This window comes from Talpa europaea, assembly GCF_964194135.1.
Source record: "Talpa europaea genome assembly, chromosome: 7".
In the NCBI taxonomy this organism is placed as follows: Eukaryota; Metazoa; Chordata; class Mammalia; order Eulipotyphla; family Talpidae; genus Talpa; species Talpa europaea.
Genome location: NC_140074.1, coordinates 92607056 through 92625503, shown reverse-complemented (window position 1 = coordinate 92625503; position 18448 = coordinate 92607056). Strand labels below are relative to the sequence as shown.

General features: G+C 40.9%; 1 protein-coding gene and 1 pseudogene across 4 annotated transcripts in view; one reads left to right on the top strand and one right to left on the bottom strand.

The window, feature by feature from the left end:
* The window catches only part of NDEL1 (nudE neurodevelopment protein 1 like 1), a gene marked incomplete at both ends in the record, with an annotated part of 36142 nt that overhangs the window by 14754 nt on the left and 2940 nt on the right, over positions 1 to 18448 (bottom strand). Inside the window, 4 exons of one of the 3 annotated variants that reach the window (XM_084238717.1) lie at positions 970 to 1106; positions 5418 to 5566; positions 6174 to 6327; positions 7267 to 7364. In XM_084238717.1, coding sequence (XP_084094843.1) covers positions 970 to 1106; positions 5418 to 5566; positions 6174 to 6327; positions 7267 to 7352 — 526 coding nt within the window. Of the gene's footprint in view, positions 1 to 969; positions 1107 to 5417; positions 5567 to 6173; positions 6328 to 7266; positions 7365 to 18448 lie in introns of those variants that run through there. The other 2 variants (XM_084238718.1, XM_084238716.1) reach the window with 2 other exon arrangements.
* The window catches only part of LOC311173822 (large ribosomal subunit protein eL27-like), a 754061-nt pseudogene continuing 753437 nt past the window's right edge, over positions 17825 to 18448 (top strand). The window contains exon 1 of the transcript in view: positions 17825 to 18176. The product of the transcript in view is annotated as a large ribosomal subunit protein eL27-like (transcript). The remainder of the gene's footprint in view (positions 18177 to 18448) is intronic.

The following is an 18448-nucleotide window of genomic DNA, read 5'->3' as shown; positions in this document are numbered from 1 at the left end:
GAAAAAATATATAACATGTGCGTGTATTTTTTTTTTCAATCTCAGTGGGTGGCTACCCACCCTCTTTTTTTTTTTTTTTTAAGATTTATTTATTTATTTATACAAGCACTGGGTACAGTCAGAAGAGCAGGAGGGTGAGAGAATTCACCAGAGCCAGAGCAGGGAACAGAATAGGCAGACTGACGAAATACACTGCTGAGGGGAGCAGCGGGGGCGGCAGGAGAGGCCTGTCGCCATGTGGGACCCTCGCCAGTGGCTGGGGATTAAACTGGCGCTGCAGAGGCTGCAGGCAGCTTCGCAGCCCAGCGCTCAACCACTGCGCCACCAGGGGAGACCCTGTATGTGTATTTGACTCTTGAACAATATGGGTTGGAATTAGGTCTATTTTATACATCACATTGTTCAAGGTCAACTGTAGTGTAGTCTCAACTGTATAAAAAACTTAAAAGGTAAATTTATGTATAGTCATAGGAAAACACTAGAAAGACACCAAACTGTTAGTTGGTTGGTCCTTTCAAGATAAGGGAACTAGCAGTGATTTCTTGTTTTCTTCTTTATAATACTGTGTATTCTACCACTCATTAAAAGAGTGCATGATTAGGAATATGTACATATATGATATTATTATGTGCATAAGACAAAATTTAGGTAAAAGCAAAAAGGAAAAAAATAAGTAGTGTATACACAGCAGTTAAAGCTTTGGAAAACAGACCAGGATTTGAATCCCCATTGACAAACTAGAAGACTTTGCACAAAACGCAAACTCTTGTGCCCCATATAAAATGGGGATAATACCTCCTCCAGATTTGATGATGCAGGTATTAAAGTTCAATAGGTTAAAAGCACTTATTAAAGTGCTTCTGTGTCTGACAAAAGTAGCTTTGAAAAGCTGATCCTGAAGCTAACCTAGAACTCTGGCTAAGGAACAGTATATTAGTGGATAAATACCCTGTAAGTTTTAAGTTTTACCTCTTGCTTCATCCTTTAACCTCTGCACAGAAACCAACAAAGATTCCTTTTCATCAAGTTCACTTTCTAAAAATGCATTTCGTTCAATGGCCTGATTCAGCCTTTGTTCAAAGTCTTCCAGTGAAACTATTGTTGCCCTAAAAGAAAAAAATATTAGAGTTCATGAATTAAATAAATAACATGCAAATGCTAATACAAAAGGAAACTGTTCTTTTATCTCATGTCATTTCCTGACCTAGAAAGCCGGGTCTATTTGAAATGAAATGATCTCACACTCTTCTGATCTTCAGTGGCATTTAACGTCTCTACTAACACTTGGTGACATTGAATATATTCTTTTCTCTTAAATTCCCACCTAAATCCCAAAAAGTTACTTTAAGGAAGACCACTTACTGATTTGATTTTAAACACATTAGATTTTAAACACAATTCAATCAAATTTACAGTTTTCAGAAAGAGAATTTTTCAATAATTTTAGAGTATGTAAGAATTAGGAAATGTTTAAAACACAAGTCCCTGGTCCTACTCCACTTCTTTCCCACCAATCCTTTTCTTCCTGCATTCCACATCTTATTCACTTATTCAACAAACACTAATATGGATCTACCACATGCCCCCTTGCCTGCTATGTGCTATTTACTAACAAAAATAAAAATTCCCTAACCAAGTTAGAACTCTTAACGCCAAGTCCTATTGATGGAGGATAAGAATAGAAAAACTGGAAAGGAGATACAAGGTCAAGAACCTAACTCACATAAGGAGGTAGGGGTAGAAGGGATTAGTATAATCCATTAACCCAGTTATAAAAACCAAGACCCTTATGCATCAACACCCAGATCAGGAGGTGCAACACCCAGAAACTATCAGACTGCTTTAGGGAGTGTCAGGGGCACAAACCATCCACTCACAAAGATGAGCCCCTCCCTGAAGATGATAAAAACCTAACAGCCCTCACAACAGGGTAGCACTCTGCCTGCTGACCTGTGCCTATGCAGGTGCTTCCTTTCACCAACTCTCTCCCTCTGCAAGGCAGCAGCCTTCCTGCCTGCTATGGCTTCTCTTCAGCGACCTACCTCAGTGGAGGCCGCTCTCCTCAAGGCCACCCATCTGCAACCACACAGGCCTCTCGGCAAACCTGTCCCTTCTGGGGCAGCTCTTCCTGCCCGCTTGTGTCTATCTATGCAAGTGTCTTTTACTGTCCTATCCCTTTTCTAATAAACCTGTTCTTTAAATATAACTACTGTCTCTGTCTCATGGAAAAACTCGCCTGGGAAACTCACCGCATGTCGCTGAAACAGGAGCTCTGGTGAAACCTTTCCCAGAGTGAACCCAAGGACCCCACACTAACTCTAAAAACGACATCACTGTCAACTGTGAAAGTCTCTCAATTCCATTTCCTCTCTACCAACCTGGCCCTGGCTAAATTCTCATCTATTACCTGGATTATTCCTAATAGTTTTCACATCTCTTTTCTACTTCTAATGCCCCAGTGTTACCTTCTCACCTAAAAACCTAGTATTACTCCTTTCTTTAAAAAAGAAAGATCCACAACCACCCACTGTCTACAGAATGACTTTCATATATAGCACATAAGATTCTTCACAACATGGCCCCAATCACCTCCCAATCTTATCTTGTTCAGTCACATAGTCTCAACGCACTTTTATCAACATGGAGTACTTACACCTCATGCATTTCCCTGCCTCTATGTCTGTACCTCTCTCTTTCACCTGGCTAACTTCTAGTCCTCTTTGCAGACTAAGCTTCAACTTATACAAAGTTGTCTCCAGTTCCCCCAGGGTTTAGCTGCTTCCTTCTCTATGCCTTGGAGCAGTGTGTACACTTCTTTTACTAGAATAGTTATCATTTGAAATCCTTATCTGTCACACCCAGGAGTAGTAGATAGCTTATCTCTGTATACTCAACTCTGGCATCGTGTCAGGCATTCAGTCTCTCAATAAATATTAAGGGAAAAATTGTAAAGCAATTAAGAATTAAGTTCAGAATAGTCAAGAAATAATGTGTGTGTGTGTGTGTATGAAAGTTTGGCAACAATAACAGCAAGTCACTATGGTTGTGTAACAGGGTGGTCCCCAGGAAAGGGGGAGGTTCCCTGCCCCACCCAAGGGAGGGTGGAGCTGAGCAGGAAGAGAAGAGAGGCAGAAGAAGAGACTGAGGAAGGAAGCAGGATGGAGCAAGGAGACCTGGAGGAGGCGCATGGAGCCTAGAGACACGTAAAGAAACTGTGCTTGTCTTTTGGTCGTGGACTGGGTGACACAGATGTGGGTGAGACCCGTGGGGAGGTGACAATGGCAGCTTTTATCTTGATGTTGATTTTGCTCTTTTCCTTCCGGGCTTGTCGGGTTGTTTGTGACCCTTTTCTGTGGGTCCCCACTGGAAGATGCTTTAGACTTGTAGCAGGCTTTGGGGCCTTGCTCTGGGCCAATCCCATTTGGATGGACTTTTACCCACGAGGGGACGGGTAACTCTGGATGCTTCATTTAGAAACTAGACTCTTTGCCTTACCTGTATTGTTTCCTAGTTGTATTAAAGTTCCTTCCCATTAAAGTCTCCTATGTTTTGTGTTGATGCGGCGGATGGCAGAACCCATGTAAAATAGGCAGGTTTGCGGGGTTTGGGCTGCCCCTCTCCCTGTCCTATAACAGTTGTATTCAGCAAAATCATAATGAAATCAGTATTTTGTGAATATTCATCTATCAGTATTAAGACAGAAGAGAATGAAAAGGAGTAAAAATTTTAAAAGACAGATTAACTAAGAAATAACTGCACAATTCAGGTATAAGATCTACAAAAAGTATGGTAGTGATGTCGCTTTTGGAGTCAGTGGGTTTGGAGTGCAGGGTCCTTGGGTTCACTCTGGGAAAGGTTTCACCAAGGATCCCCTTTCAGTGGCACGTGGCAAGTTTCCAGTCGAGTTTCTCCATGAGACAGAGATGTTATTTATATGTGAAAGAGTAGGTTTATTAGAAAAGGAACAGAAGAGTGAAGTACACTTGCACAGACACAAGTGGGCAGAAAGAGTTATATCCTATTCTTCCGGTAGGGAGGAGCTCATCTTTGTGGGTGGATGGTTTGTTCTTGAATCTCCATATCTTCACCTTCAGGTCTATGCTCTTGACACTCCCTATGCCAGTCTGATACCTGTCTAGGTGTTGAACCTCCTGATCTGGGCGTTGATGCCTATAGGTCTTGGTTTCTATAACTGGATTAATGGCTGATGCTAATCTCGTCTATCCCCACCTCCTTGTGTGAGTTAGTTTCTTGACCTTGTGTCTCCTTCCCAGTTTTCCTATTCTTACCTCCCATCAGTTGTATTAAGAATATAAAACATAACTAAAACTAAAAAAAGAAAAAAAAAAACAGTGTATAGGAAGAATTGGCTTATCATAATGGCTTTATTCAATCACTCATTTATCCGAGGATAACTGCCTTGAGCGAGAGACACGGACTCCAAGCCAAATACAAATGCTTATTTGGAATTTAAAAAAAAAAAGAATATAAGGAAGGCCACCCTTGTGGTGCAAGGGGTTAAGATACAGCACTATAAAGCTACCTGCAGCCACTGCAGCATGAGTTCGATCCCTGGCTAGGGAGGTGACCCACATGGTGCAGCAGACCTCTCCTGTCTCGCCAGCTGCTCCCCTCAGCAGTGTATGTCAGTAGATCTGCCTGTTCTGTTCCCCACTCTGTCTCTGGTGTATCCTCTCACGCCCCCACACCTCTGGCCTGTACCCCAGTTCTTGTATGCATAAATAAATAAATCTTTACCAAAAAAAAAAAAAATGAGAAGGAAGGAGATCAGGAAGAAGACATGGAGGAGGCACATGGAGCAGACATGTGAAGAAGCTGCACTTGCTTCTAGGCCTTGGATTTGTACCAGGACTTATGGGACATGGAAGGAGACACTTGAAAGAGACAAAGACATAGTGAGAGACCTGTGGAGAAGCTAACAATAGCACCCTTTATCTTGACTAGTATTTTGATTTTGCTGTTTTCCTTCCAAGTTTATCTGGCCCCTTCTGCCTTTTTCCGATAGATCCCTGCCAGAAGATGCCTTAAGACTTGTGGCAAGCTTTTGGGTCACAGCAGTCCTGCTTTGGGCCAACACTGTTTGGCTGGGCATTTACCCACAAGGGTGTGGGATCCCCAACACTCCTTGTTCTTGGGGATATTGTCCTGGTGCCCAGAGTTTCTGCTTGTCAGCTAGTTGCAGGACTACCAATAGTACATGAAAGAAAGGAAATGGAAAGAAAAGTTGGGAATAGCATTATCTGTAAAAGTAAGGATTTTTGGTTAGTTTCAACATGGTAAGGAACAGGTAACAAGGAAAATGTTCTGAAACTAAGATCGAGGTAATAAACAGCCTAAAGTTAGAATTTAGATTGCCACCTTTGGTTATTCTAGAAAAATGCACATCATCCACTTACCTTTTTGCTCGCTCCAGGTCATCATTGGCCTGCTCCAACTCTCTGACATACTTATGCAACTGTTCTTTAATGGCCCGAGTCTGACTTAAATCATCTTCTAATACTGAAACCTGCTTGTAGCTCTGTGCATATTGATGTTCTAGTTTCTCCTGAAGGCAGAGAAAAGGAAAGTATGTGTCATTAAATGTAGTTTTCTTTAACAAAGGATTTAACCCAAGTTCTAGGAGGGAAGAGACAAAACCCAAGGAATTCACCCACAATCTAAATTTATTGTACCCTCTTAGTAAACAATAACATGTTCATTCCAAATGCCTCAATTTATATAAAATTTATAATAAACCATTTTCATCTCAGAAAGAAATCTAATCTTTCCATAAAGAAATAACTGTTGCCTCAAATAACATAACTATTGCTTCAAAAACCAAACTTGGTGGAGGAACTTCTGGATTCTCAGGCTAAATGCAGACCAACGTAAGCACAATGAGGCAGTCTGCCACTGAAAATTCCTCATCGCATACTAGTATTATAGCTAGAAAAAAATATATTAGCTAAAAAACTGACAGAGTTTCTAAGTAAATCACTGAGTTCTAAGTCACCTTTCTCTTAGTTTCATGAAAGAGAATCAAAAATTCAAAAATTCACTAAAATCTTTTTTTATATTTTTTTGTTGTCTGCTGCTGTTAAGCTGCACTTGGGAAGAAAAATACATTTCTCATTTTAATAACACCCAGCACAATAAACACTTCTAACAATTACCTTTAATGCTTCCACTTCATATTTCAGTCTTTGGTTATCAGCTTGCAAGTCTCTGTTTCTTTGTTCAGCCTGTACCAATTGGGCCTCCAACTCTGCTTCTAATTCTCTGCTTCCTTCCTGGAATTCAACTAGCTCATCCCGGGCTTCCTGGAAGCTACTCAAAAACAAGTGGAAAAGGTAAGTTATAGCAGAAATCGTAAGGATCATCTTGAAGATGATTATATATCAATTCAACCATTTCTGTATGAATGTTAACGCATCATAAAATAAAGAAAAATCTGTTTTGCATCTCTTATTCAGGTTTCAATTAAAATGAGTTAAAAGCCCCAAAAGAACTCACATTTTTTATACTCACCCTAGATATTTTTTTAATGTGTTAACAAAGAAGCACACATTACTATACCACAAAGCAGTTAGTTACTTTTTCAAAGCAGTTAGTTACTTTTATAACTCTAATAAATTTAATTTTATGCATTTAAAAACATTATTCTAAGAAGGGGTCCACAGGCTTCACTGGCCTATTTAGGTGTTTATGGCAAAAAAAGATGAGAACCCCTGCCACAGATAGATACTTTCTACATAAACCAGCACAGTAACTGGCATTGGTACTTAAGATTATTAGCTAAAAGGTTTTTTCACTAATTAATTGAAATCTTAAAAAATGTTCCATATCCCTGAGCTCTTCTCCCTCCCTTCAAAGCTTGCTGACTCCAAGCACTAATAATGCTTGCCTGAAAAGAAGTCTGCTAGATGAAGCCTTAAGCAGTTTATCAAAATCTCCAAAAGACGAAAATGAGGCAGAATCAATACACACACAACAGGCCAAAGATGGCCAAGTGTAGTAATAAGTATAAAAGGAGGCAAACTGCAAAGAAATTACAAATGACACTCAATTTTCTTATTATTTCAATAATTTGAGTAACAAAGATTTATGGCATTTTTATGCTATTTAAATATAAGCAATGTTAAAAATATTTCTAGAACCCAAATCCTAAATCTAAATTTAACTTTACATTTAAAAAAAAAATGCATGAACCACAGATGGTGTATTCCAAACACTCTCCCCTATTTTTATGATGCTTTTCAACATTACCTTTGTTTATACTTCAAGGAAAGTTCCTTCCAATAAGCAGTTTCCTCCTTTAAACTTGAAAAATCTGGTATATCTTCACCATCCATGATCAAGAAAGCCTGTGAAATAATAAAAACAAGCTTAAATATTAATGAAAACATCGGAACCTAAGTAAAAGTATAAAATCTGGGACAACCCTATACGTGCAGAATTTGGAGCGACTTAAGCATGAAAAATTCTACGAGAGGTGAATTACTATAGCACAGGCACATAAATCACTTTACTGCCACAGTCTCAAGGACCAATATTGTGGATGTAGTCTTTTTTTTTTTATAGAGGCATGTTTTATTTATTTGTTTGTTTGTTTGTTTTGTTTATAAATGCACTGGGTACAGTCAGAAGCACGGGAGGGTGAGAGAATTCACCAGAGCCAGAGCAGGGAACAGAACAGGCAGAAGGACAGAAGTACACTGCTGAGGGGAGCAGCGGGCGGCAGGAGAGGTCTGCGAGCCATGTGGGACCCTCCTCTGGTGGCCGGGGAGCAGCCGGGGATCGAACCGGCGCCACAGAGGCCACGGGTAGCTTCGCAACCCAGCGCTCAACTGCTGCGCCACCGGGGAGGCCCTGTGGATGTAGTCTTGATAACAGAGGCCATCAACAAATAGATAACAAGACCAGCTTTGAAAGTAAAATAAAAATCTCAAGAGTTGTAGAGTATTTAAGAGTTCATCTAGCACAATCCACTCATGAAAATTTAACAGTCACACACAAGAACAGATACAGAACTCCAAGGGTGGGTGCAGGAGAGGGTACCAAAAAGGTACAAGAGTGATTTCTAGTTGAAATTAAAATACAACTTTATACACTTATTTTAATTCCTTTGAGGCCTTCTAATTTTTTCTGTTTTAATTGTCTTCCCTGACCACATCATCCAGTATTACTTTTGACATCTATTAGTCAATCTTCTAATTATCTTAAATTATCGGTCAGCCTAAGAGTTCTTTGAAAAATAAGGCTCCTTAACATACTTTGCATACCTTCATGGCACTAAGCATAACACCCTGATCACAATGTTAATGCCTATAAACATTTACTGAATAGCTATTATGTGTCAGGCATTGTTAAGTACTGGATAAATATTTAGTGCACTAAATGCACCCTCCTCTAATTTGATCACCCCTACACTGGCATACTTTTGTCCCTATTATTTTGCTCTTGGAGAAACCCTTATACATGACAGCACATTAAAATATAAGTTCCCCAGGGTTCTAACTCTGCCATTAAAATCCTTAAGCAATCTGCTTATCTCTTAGTCTTTTTTCCCCCATTTAATGAGGTTTTGGAAGACTGAATAACTTATGTTTCTCAAGTATGTATACTGACTAGTAAATAACACTGATTAATTTTATAATCCTAGCTCTCCCTCCATCTAAATTCTCAATTCCTATTCAATTTCCCCAAAAGGTAAGGAAAATGTTATTTGCAACTGTAATTTATTTTGTAGTAAAGTGTGAATAAGAAGGAAGTTTATCTAGTAGGAAGAGGTATTTGTATTTCAAATTAATATCCAAAGCACTTAAAGATATCACCACATGGTATCAATAACTCCTCAGAGTAAACTTAGGTAATAAGTTTCCTTGAGGAGAGAGATATATTTTCTATTAACCAACCTGCTAACAAAATTATGGGACATAAGAGAAGCAACTAGGCATCAGCGAACAATGACTGTGTCTCTTGAATGCTCTACATAAGATCTTTCCCAAAAATGCCCCCCAAATTTTTAATTACATTTGAATATGAATCCAGTTCTAAAGAAACTCATGGGTACTGGTCCTCAAATTTGGATTGTGCAGTTGCCATTTGAACACTGGCAAACATGAATATAAATGTGCAGTTCAAATATTCAGTGTCTGAATCATGGTTTGTAAAATGTTATCAAGATTAGAGAGACACAAGAAGCAAAGTTCTGCTGCTACTTAAAAACATTTTCCGGGAAATGAAAGGTGAAGCCTCTCCAGGTAATTCCTTGCATTCAGGACCTGTTTCTTATTTATAAATCCTTTCTGCACCAGTGTAAACAGGGAACACTAACTTACAATCTTCCTTTTACTGTTTCCTCTTTACATTCAAAGTGCCACTTTCCGGAAAAAAATTCTATTTTAGGAAAAAGTAAGCAAAAAGATTTGTGGGAGGTTTATTTCTACCTCACAAAGCACCACCATGTATTAAATCAGGATTATAAAACCCATCATTCTCAGTCAGACAAAATTATCAGTCTGATGCATGCCAAGCCACATTACAGTCTCTGATAAAACTCAATATAGGCTCCACATGAAAGAATAGGGAGTAAAAAAAAAAAAAAAAAAGAAAAAAAGAAAGAATAGGGAGTGAGGGCCTCCCTGGTGGCCAAAGGGTTAAGCACTGCACTATGAAGCAATCCGCAGCCTCTGCAGCAGGAGTTCAATCCCCGGCAGGCCAGGGAGCAACCCACAAGTCACAGCAGACCTCGCCTGTCTCACCTGCTGCTCCCCTCAGCAGTGTATTTCAGTCAGTCTCCCTGTTCTGTTTCCCACTCTGTCTCTGGTGAATCCTCACCCATCCCCCACCCCCTGCACCCCTGGCCTGTACCCCAGCTCTTGCATGCATAAATAAATCTTTAAAAAAAAAAAAGAATAGGGAGTGATGTGACTTATTGGGGAGCACCCTGGAGATACCTCTGCAGACAGCTACCTAAAATAATCATTGACCAACCCTTTTATATTACATACAGACAACCAAGAACCACCAAACAAATGAGACAAACCAAGACCACAAATACAAAAATCCTAAAATCTACTGAATTGAAAGGAAACAAATAATTCGGGAAATGAGAGGATTTCTGCTCACACAAGAACTAGGGAGAGTTACCTCCCACACCCTTCCTGAGACAGTTACAAAAGGAGGGAGAAAACCAAGATCTAGACAGCACAGGGTGCAGGAGAGAGTGGCTCCAACCCAGGGTTGCAAAGAAAAGACATTCCAAAACGAAGCCTTCACCCAGAGAATAACTCAGCCAGATGGATGGCTCCAGGAAAAATAAGGAACCCCATGTAATAATTAATATGATTGGGAAGCTGGATAAATTGTAATGAAAGCATTATCACTCTTGTGTCAATGGGGGGGAGGGGAGTGGAAACTCAAGGGAAATCAAAATACAGCACAAAAATTTCCTGACTCACATAAAACTCATATAAAACATCTTTAAATTAATGATTTCAAGTCTGAAGTTTTTTATTTACTATTTTAATATTGTTTTATGTAACTGAGATAAGCTCTACAACTTTAAAGCCATCAGCGTATTTTCTATTTCTATACTCTTAATTTTACCGCAAATTATGCATTTTGCTCCCTTGAAAAAGTCTAGGATTCGTTAAGTTTACATTTTTTTACATTCTTTTGTTAAGTTTACATTTTTTTAACACCCTTTCAAATTATGTAGACTTTTATAATAGTAGTTCTCAGCCCTGTCTCCTTTCTGAAGTGAATTATTTCTTGTCTTTTTAGCTTGTATTCACTATACTGCCATCTCAGTCCATGAAATATTTTCATTGCCATGCTTTGGACCTGCTCTAGATTACATACATGCCTTTCTGGAGTGAAATAACCTATATTACTTCAGCATTTCAACACTTTATTAATGCATAGGATACTTTTTCAGTACTCTTTCTGTTATTATGTTGCATTTGATAACAGTAGTGATCACATGGCCTATGAGCCAGAATCCTTATGGAAGTTCATACTGACAGATGCCTTCCTTGATATCTAATCATCATTTGAATGTATTTTAATGTTGAGCCAATCTTTCTACACATCAGGTTGGTTAGGAATGTTTTTAATCTATGAATTTATACATAAAAGCTTAAAACTTTTCTGTGTGGGGCTATTTTTGCTGTTGTTATTGATCCATTTATATATAGTATCAGAGGATCTATAAGCAGTTATTACTTTGAAGAGTACTTGGCTAAGTAGTGCTCCCTGAGGAACCTCACTGTTTGCCCTTCTAGGTATACTATGAAGTATCCATGGTCTGACTTTGGTCTGTCCTGACTTTTATACAACTACCAACCATTCCACTAATGTCCGCTAGTGACTCTAGTTTTAAATAGCTTTTCTTTTTTTTTTTTTTTTAAGATTTATTTATTTATTTATACAAGCCCTGGGTACAGTCAGAAGCGCGGGAGGGTGAGAGAATGAGAGAATTCACCAGAGCCAGAGCGGAGAGCAGAGCAGGCAGAAGGATCGAAGTACACTGCTAAGGGAAGCAGCGGGCGGCAGGAGAGATCTGCGCACCATGTGGGACCCTCGCCCGGCAGCCAGGGATCAAATCGGCACTGTCTTGTGAAGCTGCTTGAGAATCTAGCTATTTCATGTTTCTTTCTTGTCCAACCATTTGACTCAGGATCCAAAAAATTGCAGCAAATTTTTTTTTAATTATATGTATTTGGGCCTCCCCGGTGGCGCAGCGGTTGAGCGCTGGGTTGCGAAGCTGCCTGCAGCTTCTGCAGGGCCGGTTCAATCCCTGGCTGCTCCCTGGCCACCGGAGGAGGGTCCCACATGGGCGCAGACCTCTCCTGCCGCCCGCTGCTCCCCTCAGCAGTGTACTTCGGTCCTTCTGCCTGCTCTGCTCCCCGCTCTGGCTCTGGTGAATTCTCTCACCCTCCCGTGCTGCTGACTGTACCCAGTGCTTGTATGTGTAAACAAACAAACAAATAAATAAATCTTTTTAAAAAAATAATAATATGTATTTGTATTTCACACACACTTTTCTATTTTCTTGCTAGTTTTATGTGAACTGAATGCTGACTACAAATTTTCCAATTTTTACTTTTACAACTTGCTTATTGACTCATCAAACAATATAATCTATGCAGAAAAACCTCTAAGATGACCATCTTTTCCAGAATAAACCAATATAAAGTATTTAACCGTGGAAAAGTATTAGGAGCAGCTGAGCATAGTTAAGAGCCCAGACCCTGGACCCAAAATTCCAAGGTCTGAATTCAGCGAGTTACTTTATTCAGTATTCCAGTTCCCTATTTGTAAAATGGGAATAATAATTAAAATAGGGTTTTTATGAGGATTGAGTTAATATTTGGAAAGTACTTAGTAAAGAGTCTGGTACATAGTAAATGCACATGAATGTCATTAAATTATAAAGTTTGATAGTTTAGTCATATTTTGAGGTATGACCACAAAATAATATGCTTAAAAATCTTTGATACACAAATGACCCCTTAAAATTATATATAATATATACATATATATTAATTATATATATACCACATTACTAAAAGCATTTCAAAACCTCTTAGAGAATTGCTTTGCACAGTCAGATTAAGAACCAAAAAGTTCTTTATGATCACATCTCATTTTACTGCTTCCTAATGGTATTATCCAACTTTAGTACTCTAATTTTACTCACCAGACTTAACCTTTCCAAAAATCAGACTCTTTACAAATGACAAGATTTGCTACCACTGCAGATATTCAAAAGACCTTTTTAGGGGTTTTAAAGACAGTTTGTTCAGTTTGCTTCAAGTTACAGAGGGAGGGTGTGTTTGCTGTGTTATTTGAAACTATGTAATTGGAGATATTAAGGCTCTACAAAGTTAGCCAATATAGAAAACTACACTGCTAAAACAATGCTTTCATAATATCTACAATATTCTGAAGCTGAAAGGAAGGCAGACAATTATATACTCTTTCCCCCTACCCAACTGTCCCTCAATACCACATAATAAGTGTAAATCTCAAAAGTATGACTTTTATACTGGGCATTATCATACAGTGTATGACCTTCAGATATCTAGCAACTGACAAATGAACTCATTTGGATATAAAACAGCCTGCCCAGAATACATTTACAAGGAAACTATATAATGGTTAGAAAATCCATTTTTTTTAACTAGATCTATTGTGTGACCATTTCACAATACATATCACATTTCACAATTCATATAAAATCATTTCACAATACATATACATTTCACAATACATAGCTTTATGTCATTACACCTGAAAATGTTATAATAAAAATAATTTTAAGAAAATCCATTTTATATATTGTCTTCTTGTCATACTTGTAGAATGGTCTAATGGGATGAGAGTTCTTTCACTCACTGTAAGTAAAAATACGTACCTTTTTAACCAAATTCTATTTCTCCTAAGTAGAACACTTAAAAATTTCTAACTTTTTCAAATTGAGCATAAATATGGCCTCCCTTTTGGACCTATCCACCTTCTTTTTCTACCTCCTGAATTGCTCAGAAAGTTATGTCAAAAGTAATTTTAAGCTTTAGTAGCCAAGCTAATCTCACCATGGTTTAAAGTGAGTTTTGCAAATGTCATAAAATCAAGGTCCAAGTTTTAATTTAAGTCTATTATTTTAGTGTTCCTTGTTCAACTCCAATTTATTTAAAAAATCAGGACTACCATTTCATAAAATTTGACTTCTACTTGGGCCAGGTAAACCACTAATGAGGGCTAGCCAAAGGTTTTTTTGTACCCTATGATCTCTGCTTTTAAATAGTAATAATACTTTTAGTAAAAATTCAGAAGATATAGCTAATTCAGTTCCCCCTTACGTCTCTTCAATCTATGACTTAATGCTGCATTTCACCCTACTTCATGATTTAGCAAAGCCATTACCCTATTTCAAAAGTGAATTAAGAGCAACACAATTTATCAGACAAAACAATTACCCAGAGACTCATGAATAAGCTTCAAAGTAGGATTTTTCTTACAAATGAGTTAGCAGTTCTTATCCTAAATGAATGTGCTGAGAAATATTTGAACAAACCTACTGGTTTCAGGCATATTTTTGCAAGTCGAATTCTCTGCTTTGCTCTCTAGCTAAGAAGAGTATAACAAGCCCTCAAAATGAAACCAAAACTGCAAGCCTATAGACGTATATTCAGATGCAAAGAAGTCACCCACCAGTTGGTAGAATCCGCAAGATAAACCACTAATACTCCCCGCCCCACCTGGGCTCAATTTCCCTACCCCTCAAATCAGGCACAATCATAGGGTAATGAGATTCAAAAGGAATAGCAGGAGTGTCCAGAAATGCTTAAAGGCGCTACAGAAATGGAATGTAACAGTGGTGAGAGAACCCTCGCTTTCCTTTCAAAACCTAAAGGATTACTTCGCTGCTTGCCAGCAATAAAGAGACGAACACGAGCAACCCGAACCCGCTTGGTGACACTTTCCTGAACTCCAGGAAGGATGATTAGCAGTTTGGAGCCGGTAGTCGAGGGAAAGCCAAAACAGCCCAAGGTGGGTTGCTTCCGCTCTCGCCCCCAGGGAGAAACCAGAGAGCTCAAAATTCAACGCGGCTGCAAACTACCCAGCCAGCAGGAGGGAATTGGTGGGCGGAGGCGGCGGGCTGGGCAAACCACCGCCACCTCCAACTGAACCACTCCTTGCGCCACCAGCGCCCGGGCCCACGGTGCCACGTTCCGCCCTCCGTCCCCGCCATCCCTCACCCCACCCCCGGACGCGAGCACATCCTCCGGAGGCCGCTGCACTAGCTCCGTTCCAGGCGCCCCCGGTGGGCCACGTCTCGGACCAAGTCCGGGAGGGGACAGTTAGAGCGGTTGAAACAGTTGCCTCCGAACTAGCCTCCCCAGAACCAGCGCCGGCCCGGTCCGGTCGGGCCTCAGACACGGTCCCCTGGCCCCCGCAGGTTCCCCGGGGACAGGCCTCGGCGTCGCTGGCAGAGCCTGGGCCCCTGGGGGAGCGGCCCCGCACCGCACGCTCACCTCCAAAGTGTCAAAAACGCATGTTCGCCGCCGCTCCACCGGCGTCTCTACTCTGCTGACCTGGCCAGGTCCGCCCAGGCGCTCAGCTCCGCTCCCCTCCGCAGCCCAGAGCTCCACTCCCCGCACCTCAGCGCCCGGCTCCTCCCCGACACGTCAGGGGCCGCCGGGGTGTCGGAGCCATTCTGTGACGCACGGGGGCGGGGCTCGGAGCATGCGCATAAGGGCACGGAGGGCCTAGGCGGGGCTGCGGCGACCTTGGCGTCCCAGGGGGCGGGGCCGAGCCCGGCGTGCTAACGTCAGACTGGCGGCCGTCTTCTGCGCAAGCGCCCCCGCACCCGGTGACGTGCGGGCTTCGGCCTTGCGGGTTTAGCCGAATAAGCGCTTTGCCTTTCGTGAAAGCGGCACAATTGCAGAGGAGCGCCTGCTGCCCAGTTTTTCAGCCGTCACAGCCCTTCAAGTGTCTGTTTTCTAGGTTTCCCATTTATAAAATGAATCTGTGCCCAGATTTCACCAACGAGTCCGCCCCCAGCGCTACCCAATAGAGTACCGATCCGTCCTATATTTGTTATTTATAACGGCGCGCCCACTGCCTGAAATTCTGTGCTTGTCTTCCTCCAGTAGAATGTATGTTCCGTGAGAGCTAGAACTTCATGCCTTCTTATCCCAACAGATAACTTGATCCCGGACACAGTATTTGTTGAATAAATACCTGTATTCATTGAGAGCACCTCATTTCCATTTACATAGTTTATATAACTAAGGGTACATTTATATAAATGTGTTTTCATCCCCCTGTGGCTCCCAACGAATGGAATCCATTATATATACACATATACGAATTCTATGAATATACATATAAACACATAAACACACACACTCCCCCCAAGGGAACTGAGAGAAGAAGGCCTGGGAGGGAAAGTCTATCTCAGAAAGGGGAAAAACAGGATGGGGAATTGCTCAGGGAAACTTGAAGAAACAGAGGTGTTTTTAAAAGCAATTTTGAGAACATTTGCTGTGTCATGTGCAATGTAATTCCGATGTCAGTAAGTAAAGCTGCTCTCAAGGTGAGAGCAATGTGAGCCTGGGAAGGGAGTTACATTTTTGAGGGAATGGACATAAACAAACTATGCAAGATGGATTTAAGGGGTGTCTAAATCAATGAAGATCAGAGAAGTGATTAATGGGGGTTTGTGGGAAGGATGGCACCTTCATCTAAACTCTGAAGGATGTAGAGTTGGAAAAATCATGACAGTAATAATGAGCAGTTCGTTTCTATTGTACCATTTGTGTAGATTGTCAATTGTGGTTTGCATAATTTAATCCTCACGCTGACTCTATGAGATAGATATTGTTATTATTTTACAAATGAGGAAACTGAGACTCAGCAAGATGAAGTTGCCCAAAGTCACTCGGACTAGAAAAAAAGAGGATTCGAGATTCAAACCCACCCAGTCTGGACTGTCTGAGCTACAGAAATCACATTTTTAACCACTATATACTGCCATCCAAGAAATGCTTTGCATAGATTACTTCCTTTGGTCTCATAAGCAGCTTATGAGACTGGAATTATTACCTGTTGGAAAATGATGTACATGTTGGAAAACTGAAGCCCAGAAGAGCTGGGGTTTAAACCCAAGCAGGTCTTATTCGGTGCCCTGGGACATGCATGGAAGCTCTTTCAGGATCTGCTTTCCTGATTGAAGCGGTGAGCTGGCCAATGAGATCACAGTCAGGGAGGTGATTAAGTGAGTCTTTTCTGTGGATCTAGTGCCAAGACAGGCAGTCCCAGCCCAAGAAGAAAAAATAAAGGCTGCTGCTCTTGTCCCTGCCTCCTGGCGGAAATTCTGGGAAACACATTGAGTCACCTAATGGCAGGCCTGGCCCTGCAGAAATTGTTGGCGTCATCTTCCAGGCCACCATGTTTCCCATCTAGCCTGGGCCCAGAGCTGGTGTTTGTCTGGACTGGTGCATTGGCCCCATCCTAATGAATAGGCTTTACCTAGCAGGACTCTCAGTGATGTAAAAGCCCTTGTACTGATCCCCTTCATCCTTGTCCAGCGTTTTCCCTGGGGCTGGATGAGGCAAGTAACAGTCAGCAGTTCTTGTCCCACACCTTCTAATGTGCCCATTCAAGAAAAATAAAGTGGAAGTGAAGTTACAAAATCAGCTTTGTGAATATTGAAAAGGTGAGAGTGACCCTACTCTTTTACCTTTCAAAATTATGAGGAAGGGGTTGGCTGAGGCATGGGATCAATACAAGGTCTTTCTCAGATCAAGTCCAAAGGGTCAACATCATAGTTCCGAGGAGCCTGCACAAAGCATTCCAACATCTTCCCTGTCACACTGACTCTTGAGAAACAGAGGGCAGGTTCCACACTGGGAAGGGTTGGGTTGACCTGCTGCCTTAGGGGAGATCTGGACAATAATGCAAACTCGACCTAATAAGGATGCAGGACTCTGGCCACATCACACACTCACAAAAGATGACGCATTCACACAAGCCTGCTATGAAATCTCTGAGATGGGGCATACATAACTCTATTAAGCTGGGTGAGCAGATACCTCAAAATCAAGTTTGATTCAACCTAATCTATCCATTTTTCTATGACCAATAATTTCTGCTAAGCTTTAGACACACAGATCAGGTTGAAAAGAGGACTCCCAATGGCTGGCTGGTTTCTAAGGACCCCCAGGAAATGTCTACCAGATGCCCTACCACCCCTCCAGCTCTTCATATCTAAACCTACAGTAGGCTGTAGGCCCAAGTGGTTGCTGTCAAAATGGGCAAGTTCATGAAACCTGGGAAGGTGGTGCTGGTCCTGACAAGATGCTATCTGGACCCAAACAGTCATTGTGAAGTACATTGATGATGGCACCTCAGACCACCTAACAGTCATGCTCTGGTAGCTGGACTTGATCATTATCACTATCCCCACAAAGTGACAGCTACTGTGGGTGAGAAGAAAAAGCCAAAAGGTTAAAGATTAAGTCTTTTATGAAAGTCTATAACTACAATTACCTTGTGCCCACAAGATATTCTGTGGATATTCCGTTGGACAAAACTGTCATCAATAAGGATGTCTTCAGAGATCCTGCTCTTAAATGCAAGGCCCGACAAGAGGCCAAGGTTAAGTTCAAGAAGAGGTACAAGACCAGCCAAAACAAATGATTCTTCCAGAACAGATTTTAGATCTGTTTTCTTTCAGTAATTACAAATACAAATAAATAAATGAACCTGAAATGGACCCTCATTTTGCCTCAACTAAAACTTCCAAAACTATTTTCATGTTTCTGCAAATGATATTATTTCTTATCTAGTCACTGAGACACAAAGTCCTCTTCAAATCATCCTTAATTATCCTCTTCCCCAGCCTTTGTTTCATTCACATGGTCACAAAGCCCCA